This window comes from Oryctolagus cuniculus, chromosome 6 (genome assembly GCF_964237555.1).
Source record: "Oryctolagus cuniculus chromosome 6, mOryCun1.1, whole genome shotgun sequence".
Taxonomy (NCBI): Eukaryota; Metazoa; Chordata; class Mammalia; order Lagomorpha; family Leporidae; genus Oryctolagus; species Oryctolagus cuniculus.
In genome coordinates this window covers 130,587,418-130,599,841 of record NC_091437.1, presented here as the reverse complement: position 1 = coordinate 130,599,841, position 12,424 = coordinate 130,587,418, and the positions used below count along the sequence as shown (strand labels likewise).

General features: G+C 33.4%; 1 protein-coding gene across 2 annotated transcripts in view; it reads right to left on the bottom strand.

The window, feature by feature from the left end:
- ZFPM2 (zinc finger protein, FOG family member 2) overlaps positions 1-12,424 on the bottom strand; it is a 507,451-nt gene that overhangs the window by 393,618 nt on the left and 101,409 nt on the right. Inside the window, exon 2 of one of the 2 annotated variants that reach the window (XM_008255815.4) lies at positions 2,929-3,087. The exons of the other annotated variant lie outside the window; for it this stretch is intronic. Within the exon in view, the coding sequence (XP_008254037.1) occupies positions 2,929-3,087 (159 nt within the window). The remainder of the gene's footprint in view (positions 1-2,928; positions 3,088-12,424) is intronic. 2 annotated transcript variants of the gene reach the window in all.

Below are 12,424 nucleotides of genomic sequence, written 5' to 3'. Positions count from 1 at the left end.
AGACACTGCAAACATCCTGTGTGATATAAAGCTTCAGTTTCTAAAGGAAGTAGAACGTTTAGCTCCAATTAGTTATATCTTCAGAAATGTACAAAGATTTTTTCTTGTATTTAAAAAAGGGAAAGTTACAATAGTCTATGAATGCTTTCATACAGAATACAGTTGCTAGGACATGAAGTTATGTAATAAATCTAGATGTGACATCAATGCTCTCAACCTACTAATGCATCAAATACATTATCTAAAGAACTTGGAATTTCTAGCCATGTTTTTATGATCTGAGTTTTTAAACCAACTGCATTTTGACAATAAGGAAAATGCATTTCATGTTTAAAACTTTATCCCTCAAACTCACCAAAGTAACTAAGTCATTGCTAGAGTTTGGACATTTAGACAAATTTTGTAAATAATGTAGTTCATTTTCCAGTATATATCAACAATTTTAACTTGTCATAAATGATTTAGAATATGTTAAAAAGCGTGTTTCATCGGTGAAACCAAAGTAACAATATTTTCTTTAGAAAAACATTTCTTATGTGCTTTTTCAATCATGATACTTCTTTTCATTGCTAATGTATCCTATCCTCTATAACTAGGAATAAAAATGCAATTGTGTATCACTGAGTATGTGGATTTCTACAGAAATACTGGTTTCCATTTTTCCAAAGAGAAAATTTTTTCTTCCCATTTTAGCTTAAAGGAAAAATAGAGAGCAGTGCTTGCATGATCTCAGGTGCATGGAATATCTACCACTGGGCTGCCTTCCTTCTCACCAGTTCCCTCTGACTTTAGAGAGCGTTCCCTGATCTCACACTCTATGAGAATAAAATAATGACATTCTTTTCCTATTAAATAAGGGCCACCATAATTTAAAATGGTAATAATACCATTATCTTGAAAAATATGATGAGAAAATAAAATTCTTATTCCCATTCATTATAACTTTGTAATTTCAAACTAAACACTAGAGAATTACTTTTTATAGAATACATATTATTTAATATAGCCTCCACATCTCATATTAAATATTTTATACATTTGAAAATTTTCCAAAATTTACAACTGTACATCAAAAACCTAACAATAGTATGTTTGCAATAATTGTAACTAAGGTTTTTTTCAGTTACAAATGGCCTGTTATTGTTCCACGTGAGATAGTATTCTGGTGAGAGTAGATGGAAGGTACTGTCATAAGATGAGTTAAGTCATGTGAACGTTTTCCATCATTCTAATTTCTTCTAAAATTCTTAAAATTTGGATTCTATACTCTTTCGTTAAACATAGCCCCGTACAAGTGACCTTCCCAAAATCTAAACTGCCCACAACTTCAGTCTCAGCCCAGCCACGAGCATTATGGGCAATTGGGGAGTGAATCAGTGAATGGAAGACTGATATCTCTTCTCTCTCTCTCTCTCTCCACACTCACACATACATGTGTGTGTATATATATATATACACATAATATATAAAATCTCTCATATGATCAAATAGATAAATACACTTTAAAAATAAAGAAATGGATCTAGTATCCAGAAAAACTAAGCAACATATTAATTTGGCCTCAAAATCTGAGTGAACAGTAGGGGAGAAGGTCTACTCAGTCTGTATAGTTCTTATTTTCCACCAGGAGTCTTTGCCCTGGAAGACAGGGCTCATGTTGCAAGGCTTTCTGAGGTCTTTAGGAATCAGCGGTTAAGGAAGTTTCCTGGATTTCAGCATGTGCAAGTTCTCATGCTGCCATTCTGTTTCTACAGTTTTAAAGACATGATTTCCCTGATCCCAGCAAAAGGAATTGGATTCTTTTTTTTTTTTTTCATTTTCTGACAGACCACAAAAGGAGAGAGTGACACCAGGATTTTTAATATCTCTCAAATGTATATGTGGCCACCAAGATATGTGTATGCCAATGCTTTTTGAGAAGTTACATCTGCAATCTCGATTTCAGACTGCTAAATCTAGCAAATTAATCTATACAAACACACACAAAGAAAAGCCACTTCACAAAGATATGTAAGTCTGAGTCAAAACAGTACAAGAACAAACACAGACACAGACACACAGACATAAGAGACACATACTCGGAGTCACGCCCTCCAGGAAACTATCATGGGAAAGTCAGTAAAAGCAGCTTTTCTAAACCAAGAAGGTGACGCAAACACTTCTGAAACCATGAATTGGGACTGGAGACAATAGAGAATCCATGTTACTCACAGAGACAAAACAATCGAATTAAAAAAAAAATTTAGAAACATCAAAACTTTAAATTGGCTTTTGAGACAAGAAAGCAAGTGAATGCCCACATAAGCATGGATATGGTAACAGCATTGCAACCCTGCTCCAAGTCAAGGGTTGAAATCAACTGAGCTGAGCTGCAGGTGCTTCTCGGTTAATAATGTCAGAAGGGCATCCAGAATGGAGAAAAGGTGTGTATTTTCGCATTTGATATTACCTAAAAATCACCAACCAGTGTGGAAAGCCAATGTCAAGCACCTAAGGCATTCTGTTTTCAAAAGGCGTGAGAGAGAATCTGTGTGGGGATTCCATCTACTCCACTCAGGCCTGTCCTCAATCCCTAATTCAGTACATGGCAAACAACTGATCTTCAATAAATATTTATGGTAAGAATAATGAATAAATTATAAACACTACATGTATTATAGTTACAAAGATAATTAATATTAAAATGTGCATAGTTAACTGAACAGTCAGCACAAAAATAATTGTTTAAATGTAAAAAAAAGAATCTGTAGAAATGAGATTATTTGGTCCCTCAAAAAAATACTGTTTGAAAAATTCTACACATATTTCCAGTTTGTGAAATTATGTGTCAGCATTTTGAGCACCTTGATTCCATCCTACAGTGCAGATTTTTAAACAAGATCATCTGTGGAAATGGATTTACGTATTCCATCCAACATCAACGATTACCTTTGTTACAATAGTATTCCACTTCTTCACAGCTCAGATTTCCGGGCCCAAATTCTGTGGGAAAGCTTTCCTCCAATGGAAAGTCTCCTTTTGAGATGGTGTCAGCTTCCTCTGATGGACACTCTTCTTCCTCATCCTCAATGGCATCTTCAAGCGGCCCTTGAAAAAGAATCAGGGACACTGTACAAAAAACATCTAATGAAGATCGTGAAATAAAGTCCTTACACAGAATCCTTTCCATTAACATTGGTGAAGAAAATGTACTCCAAGTAGTAACCCCAAGGGACTCCCAAAAGATTATGCCCATCCAGTCTAAGGAACACTGACCAAGGCCACAAAAGTTGAAGGAAACCCTGGGAAGAAATCAGCACTGCTAATCCCTCCCCACCCCCAACCCAAGCCCCAAACTTATTTTTTTTTTTTAATTCTCTCCTCAAGAGCCAAACTGTGAGCTTTGTGTTCATTTGTTAGAATTAACTGCCTGGTAAAGAGTACAAGTCTCTTTTACACTGTTGTACAATTTTACCTGAGATTTTAATAAAGATTTAAAGCTATTGAATGCATTTTAATTGAACTGAGATTCTAATAAAGTCTATACTTTTAAAAATCCATTTTAAGAGTGGATTCCAAGAAAAGATTTCATTATACGTGGTTGAGGCTTGAAGAAAAATTACATATTTCTCTCCCTGATGAAAGCATAACCCTATTCATAATTAATTGAATTTTTTCTGAAATGAAAAGTAGTTTTCTAATGAAAAAATGTAATTTGTATTTATGTGATACTTTTTCAGTAATAAAAATACAACGCCCTTAGAATGAGAGTGAGGTACACTACATTAATGGACCTATTTTACTGAAAGGATAGGGAGGGCTGTAGTTGTTCAGATGGATTTGAAGCCGACTACATGGGGATAGCACACAGTTGATTGTGAATTTCTGACTGCCTCAAAAGAATCAAAAGTATCTGGCTCATGTTACTAAGTAGTAGTCTGCATTTCCTCCTAAAGAATAAATGTGGCATTTTATCCAAAGAATACAATTATGGTAATTTGCACTAATTGTCACTCATGTCAGCAGTCTCATCAGACAGGCTAAATACTTAAAGGCTTAAGTAGACTCTTACTTTTTAGACAAGTGTAAGGAAATTTTCAGTGCCAAAGAATAAATCCTATACATAATTTAAAATAGTGCATATATAACAATTTGTGTGTGTTAAACAGGAATAAGTATACACATTCAAACAGTGTTGTTAATATTTTCCCCAAAGCAAGTTCCCAAAGGACTGAATTCACATGACATATTTGCACTAATTTACATTTACAGATATCTAAGCAAAAGAAAAGGAAAATTTCTAAGAGAGTTTCTTTGTTCTTTATAAACTTTACTTTTTGTCTCTTCAAAACAATTGTTGAGGAAAGAATGCCTTAATTCCTATTATTCAATACTATATTTTTTTCAAACTCCGTAAAACAATGAAGGACTGTGTTTTTTGTGCAAACCATATCCAAAAATCATAAAATTCATGTTAGTTTTTCTATCTTTTATTAACTATTTCAAATAGAATTTATAATTCCTCACCCGTTAGAACATTTGTCAAGGATAATAAGACAGGTAAGGAATATAAAAAGAGTAAAAAATTAAAATAACAAATATTAAATCATTTGATAATTTCAGATAATAAGTAATGCCAAGTCAACACGGAATATAATAGAATATCTTCTTATTTTTTTCAAATAATTCAATTATAACACATTTTGTCACAAGAAGAGATATAAAGCTATTTTGTTTGTGTTTCATGTGGAAGTTTAAAAGCATTTTCATATGACCTTTAAACCACCCCAGTGAGATGAGAATGGAAGTTATTACCATTTTTATTTTATAGATTTGGAAACTAAAGCTTAGAAGTTTAGCTAAAAGAATGAGTATAAGTATAAAAGTTGATGTGCAAACAGGATTTTTAAAATGCCTTTTATTAATACCAGTATGCCATGCTACTATATAAATCATGCTTTTGTGGCTATAGACACATTTTTGTTTCAGGAATAAAGCATGGGTAACTCACAAATACAAAACATATAAGAAAAATTGTTAATTCATATTTATTCATTATTTACTGATAAGCACTTAACTATCTAGTTCAAAAAATGATATATTCCTTGCTGCTTTTTTCAAAGGACTGAAAGGCAGCCCAAATATAAACAGTGTTCAAAAAGTTCATGGGAAATGCATATTATGAAAAAAGTATGCATGAATTTCAAAATTGCTTTGCAGCAAAACAAATTCATTTCAATTCTATTTTTTCCAGTAACTTTCTGAAGTATATTATTATGTCCTTATATTATGTCCTTCTTCACTCACATACACACACACACACACACACATCAGTAAGATCTTCTTGTAGACCTACCAATAAAATAATTGATTACTAATATTTACTATCTACACAGTTTATATCTATACTGAATCAATCAATATAGAATAACCAATATTAATAACAGAAACATCAACTTCTTTAATAACAGAAATGACAATATACACATATTTTGGATATATATATACATATGTATTTACACTCTGTTTTGCTAACAAAAAGTAAATCTCCAACTGTAATATATCTTAAACAGTTTATATTGAAAATATGAAAAAACAAAGTTCTTCTGTATCTAGGTGCTCTTCAATTATAAAAGCATGTACATAATAAAGAAAATGCACTACCAGAAATAAAAATACTTTGGTTTTAAAGAATGAAATTCTGTGCATATGTACTAACATCTTAAGAGGCTGTATTAAAGATAATGTTTAATTGAATAGCTATATAGAATATTTAATGACAACAAATTTGCTCTAGCATTATGGTATCAAATTCAAATTTAATAGTTGTATTAAAATTTAAATAAAAAAGCTCATATGAAAATCTGAAAGAAAACAAAGACATAAAGCATGGATTTGTGATTCCTAAAGCTTAAACCAGCCAATGTTATGACTACCTATGAATGCATCTATAAAATTTATGGTATCAGAGTTTATAAGATCTTAATTGATAGTATAGGACTGTATAGTATGTATTCTCAGGTGTTTTTTTTTTTTTTTTTGATTTTATGTGTTGGCCACCACTTTTTAATTGCAAGCATGTAATTGAAAAGAAGCACTAATTTTCAAAATTAAACTACAAAAAAAAAAAAAAAAACGAACAAAAGGTGAAAAATTCCTGACCTCATATGTTCAAAATGCATAAGGGCTCATTGTAGAACAGGACTGGGACAGAGATTTTAGAGCCAAATGCTTTTTCCCAAAGCAAGTGTTAGATTTGTATAATTTACTATACTTTAAAATGTGAAATTACTCACCATTTCTTTTAGCCATGACATCAAATCAGACTCTGGGAAAAAGGTTTCTCTTAAAATGCATAGTATTTATGGTTTAAGATCAGATCTCACTCTACTCTCTATATTGCATGTTTCTTTAACAGGAAAACCTTACAGATAATCGTTGGCCATAAAATAACATTTTAAAAGGGTAAGAGACACTTGAAGCACAAGTATAATTAATGGCACCAATGAAGGAGGGAATGAAGGAACCTCCTGTATATGGATTAGTGGGCACAGAAGTCCACTTCAGAAAAATCACCACACATAATTTGACATAAATAATAATATCTACTCAGTAAAGGCTCACGACTGAGCTTCCATGTGCCCTCATGGAGAAAATTACTTCTGATTGAGGCCACTTGGCAGGCAAGTGTAAGGAAATCTGAATTTTAGCTCTTCAATTGCTTCTGATTTATAGATATTCAAATGCACTCACCAGAATTAATAGTCACAATTTTTATAAATAAAAAAATTTACCTGGTTTAAACATGTCAATAATTAATGGCACATCAGAAAGCGATGAATACAGCATGCATTAGATGTTGGGCTTGTAATGCTATTAATTGTCTCAGAATAAATGAGTAGGCATCCTTCATGTTTTATACTGGATGACGAATAGAGATTACTGGGACATTCTGATGGATATAAAGTAGTATTTCTATTTTCTGAGCAAAGAGATAATTATATACTAAGGATCCATTTGAATTGTCTTAGATCTTTTCTCTCCACAGATAAAGCCAAAGATAAAAAGCAATGTGCAGGTTCACAACAGTTAAGGATGCTGAGGGACAGTCTAGGATATGCAGAAGCCACTTGGTTAGCCAGTACTGACCAGAGCATTGTAAAGGCTGGGCCTGAGGTGGGTGTATTGGAGAATTTTTCATGTGGTGTGTATTTTAAGGATCTGTGGTTGGTGATGGACAACAGAATGTTCAATATTAAATGGTCCTAACCTATACACTGGTAACACACCTGTTGAATGAAATGAAAATAAAGAACTAGATACATATGGTTAAGAAGCAACTGTAGGAGTACGAACTCCCTCAGAAAAATGAATTTATAATAAAATTGATGGTACAAGAATGAGAGGTTAAAGAAATTCTTAAAATATACATAGTCATTGGAATAACAGCTAAAAAGCAACAAAGAAAACTTGAGGGAAAAGAATCAAAGGTATCTAAGAACTTAGATGATGGATAATTAAATAATCATTGCAATGAGGAAATACAAGAAATGATATAAAGAACAACATGGTGAATGTCAGATCAAACACATGTGCCATTAAACATGTTGCCTCCATGAATAACTTCCTACCTTGGCAGTGTGTTATAAACAGAACAGTCATCACCTAAACTTCAGAATGTCTTTGTTCAGATAAATTCAAACCACTTGAGAAAAAGGACTCAAGAAATAAATTAAATTCTACAGAAATCAATACACATTGTCATGTACAAATAGGGGAAAGGAATGCCTAATCCCATGGTTCTGATGCAATATACTTCTGAAAAAGGTCCTTTTTCTTAAGCATTCATTGGCATTAATTTACTATACATTACTTTATTTGGCTTTGCATGCCCTTTGATTAAAACAAGACACTCTGTCATAACGGAACTATAAAGAGCATTCAATTTCGTCTTTATGCATTAATATTCTAAGCATTCTAGAGGCTGCACAAGACTAGCCACCTAGCAAAATGAGATTGTTTCAGAATGCTGGGCAGCCTTGATTGCAACTGACAGGTGGGGAGAAAGTCACATTAAAGTATCATCATTCTCAATAATTACAATAATCCATCACTCTGTGTTCAGAAATTCTGCTAGGTGAGTTTCCTCCAAAAACACACAAATATTTCCAAACCTTTTAACTACGGTGTTTTTCAATGTATGCCATTTTGGATCATTTTTATAACAGATATCATTATTAATATAAAAGTTTAAACCTCCATCATAAACTTACATTTTACTCATGCACAAAGCAAAGAATTCACAACAATGGAAAAACTTTTCAATCTTAATGAATTAATGAAAATGAAAATGAAAACGGTGGTGGTTTCCCCAAGTTGCACACTCCTGTTCTGTACTATTTTAAAGGCATCAGCAAATGCTACACACAGACAAAAGAATCAGAAGGAAAATAAAACCTATACATATTCATATATATATGAATTTTATATATTTTATTTATATATATATATGAATACATAAAATAATAGGGACCACCTAAGCTCACAATTTAAGATATCATGTTTGGGTTTCTACATTATAATTGAACCATATTTGTTCAGATTATTGTATCTTTAAAATGTAAATATTGCAATATAAAGTAGGGCCAAACTTTGGTGCATGTTTAACATGCAAATATACAAATAAGACTCATCTGTCAAACTCTATGATGTATTCTATTTTATTTGATGGGCAAAGGGAGTTAAAATAGAACTTTTGACTATTCAGTTTTCCATATGTGATGGAAGTAAAACAGTAATTTAAACTGAATGCCTTATTTTACCTATTAACTCATATTAGTCACTTATATTTCTCTATCACATTCATTAAATACAAAAATAAGCCCTTCGTAAAGGAGAAAAATTAGTGTATTTTCTATACATTTGTATCCTGTTTTTAAACTAAAAAGCTGAATCCTATCAAAAAGTGTGCTCCTTCTTATCTCACTGGAGTGGACTAATATGTATTTACTATTTTTATCTGGGTCATATTTTATGGCTCTCCACACTTCCTCTCTCAGAGTTTTTAGTGGCTACATTGGGACTTGCTTAAGAATCACCATCACCCTGTAGGCACACCTCAAAATACCTCTCTCTTGGTGGTGCCTGTTACATTGTCTCATGAGTATCCCACAGAGCAGTTTAATGAGAAGGGGCAGTAAAGAGGGATTCTCTTTGGATACTCTAAATCCATTCTAACTCATGTAATTGAGCTTAACAGCAAGAACAAAACCCTATTTCTGCAGTCTGAAGCACAGTATTTTAGACAGCCAAGTTCTTCCTGCAGTCCCTCACAGTTAACAACAGCTGCATCAGGGGATCTAGTGGGAAGGAAACATTTTTATTAATTTTTCTCTTATCTGCCATAAGAATGTTGATTTTTTTTCATTTACGTTTGTTGCCTGCAGGTAGCAGACCTGAGAATCATATAGTAGAATTTTTTCTTTCTGATTAATTTCTTTCCATGTGCTATTTCTTATATATAATTGATTCTAGGCTTTGCTCATAGCTGCACATCTTTTTTTCTAGCCATACCAACTGCTGTCCTTCAATCAAGAAAGTTGAAGAAAATTACCTGAATTTTTTTAAGTTTATTAAAAATGAGATCTGTATTTAAATTGAGTTTTGAAATGTTAATTCAAAGAGCAGATATTAGAGAATTTTAAATAGAGGGTTCAATTTGACCATACATCATTGTAAAAGGAAGTGAATGGGGCCAACCTTACTCAAATTGTTTCTTTATGGGGTAGGGGGAAGGATGTTCTCTTTAATCTTAGGAAAAAATGGAGTAATGTTCTTTTTTTTTTTTTTTTTTTTTTTTTTTTTTTTGACAGGCAGACTGGACAGTGAGAGAGAGAGAGACAGAGAGAAAGGTCTTCCTTTTTTGCCGTTGTTTCACCCCCCAATGGCTGCTGCGGCCTGGGCACCACACTGATCCAAAGCCAGGAGCCAGGTGCTTCTCCTGGTCTCCCATGCGGGTGCACTTGGGCCATCCCCCACTGCACTCCCTGGCCACAGCAGAGAGCTGGACTGGAAGAGGAGCAACCGGGACAGAATCCGGCGCCCCGACTGGGACTAGAACCCGGGGTGCCGGCGCCGCAGGCAGAGGATTAGCTTATTGAGCCGTGGCGCCTGCCAGGAGTAATGTTCTTTTGCTACAAAATCTTCAGTTTTTAATAGACAATAGTATCGACGGGGCTTTTTTTGGACAAACCTGAAAACAATTTAAATTATTCAATATTTATTTATTCTGAAATGCCTTTCTTTGGGTGCCTTCCAATTAACTGAATGATGCTAACAAGAATACAATAATTTTGCATAGAATATATGCAAACCTTGCAAACAGCAACTAATCTTACATAGTAAATGAAATACTGACATCACAGGCAATAAAAACAGTAAGAAATAGAGAGTAACTTGAATTAGAATCTCTGATGACTAATTTACTTTCTGGAAGTAACTCAGGCATTCAGAAAATTCAGTTCATTAATAAATGCCTTGTGCATTGACCCAGGAAGTTAGTGACAGAGGATGGCATTGAAATTCAAAGACTTTGTGAGCAGGTCTCAGCCCAGAGCCCCATAAAGCTCTTCTCAGTTTATTGAAGATGGCAACTCTCTCATGAAAAAATATGAAAGTTAAGTTCATTACTAAAATGATACTGTAGACTCTCCCTTTCTTTGGGGGATATATTGCAAGACCTTCTGTGGATACGGGCAACCACAGATAGTATTGAACCCTATAATGTTTATTGAGAAGCATACATACCTATAATAACATTTAATTTACAAATTAGGTACAGTAGCAACAATGACAACAAAATAGAACAATAACAATATAATGATAAACGTTATTTTAAAATTATGACAGTTATTTCTAGACTTTTGCCTTTGGTATTTTGGGCCTGCAGTTAGCCTCAGAAAGGGATGCTCTGGATGGGGGTGGAAGTGATACTGCTTATTTTTATGTGATTGTGAGGCAATTCAATAATAAAAATCCCCTACAGATGAGAATTAGAAAAGTTCAAAGTCATTATGTATGATTTTGTTATCTTTATGAGATTTCCATGTATTTATTAATCCATCTACCATTTTTTCACTAACTGTTATTTCTGGAGGGTGCAGCATGTGACAATTACTGTATTAGGCTCTGGACTGTGTGAACTGGGGGTCATGCCAACCAGAATTTTTCTACAAAATAAGCACTGCCACCATCAAAAAAATCAGGTGGTACCCAGAATATGAATGCAAGGCACTCCACTGATTGATGATTGATTTACCAGGGATAGAGGGAGAGAGAGATAGACAGAATATATCTTCTGTCTTCTCATTTACTCCACAAATGGTTTCAACAGCCAGCACTGTGCCAGCCTGAAGACAAGAGGCAGGAACTCCACCTGGGTTTCTCACATGGGCAGTGAGAGCCCAAGTACTTGGTTCATCATCCATTGTGTCCCAGGCACATTAGCAACAAGCGAGATTGGAAGTGGAAGCAGGACTCAGTTCCAGGCACTCTGATAAGGGATACAGGAGCCCCAAGCAGTGGCTTAGCCTATTGTACCACAGTGCCCACCCCAACATTAGATTTTAAAAACCACTTACAAGAAAGGGAAGGATTTACAATTCTTATACATGATATGTAATTGATAAATATTTATGAATTAATCAAAATTTATAAATTTATACATCTACACAAGAAAACACACATATTTTCTTTAGAAATTCCAAAGTACCATAAAATAGCCATGATTCATATACCAAATTTTGCAAAACTACCAAATATTTTTTCCAAATGTTTATATAAAAATACTCATTGGTCATACCTTATATGATTATATAACAAAGTTAAATTAGTACAAGTAAAGAAGTGATTTCAAAAAATTATTTTGTTAAATAGTTATACAAAAGAATAGAGAAAATGGAGCATGTTGTCTTTTGAATCCAGAATGTTATTATATTTCTTTTTCATAGAGTAAATCAAATACACAGTACAGGTTGATTAAAACATACAAACAAAAAAATCAACAAAACCAAAAGCACTAGCCAAACAACAAATACCAAACAAGGGATTTTGGCTACCCACATTCTTAAACAGTTTCATAAGGCAAAAATGAACTAATGATATTCCCTAAAAATATCCAACATGTATTTCTTTGTCTTATATGCAGCAATATGACAACATGCAGGAAATGAAGGAAAATATCAGTACACTGCAAAATTTGGGGGTAAAACACTTAGAGGAAAAAAAAATCAGTATCTCCATTAGGTTTTACTTGTATACGTAAGTTTTTCTTTCTTAACTAATAAAATTTCAGTCTAACGCATATCTCATGAAATAGGTCAATGTCTCTTCTTTTAATCCTTAATTTTAGTGACACTCTTTATGACCCTGTTGTCTTCCAGTGATC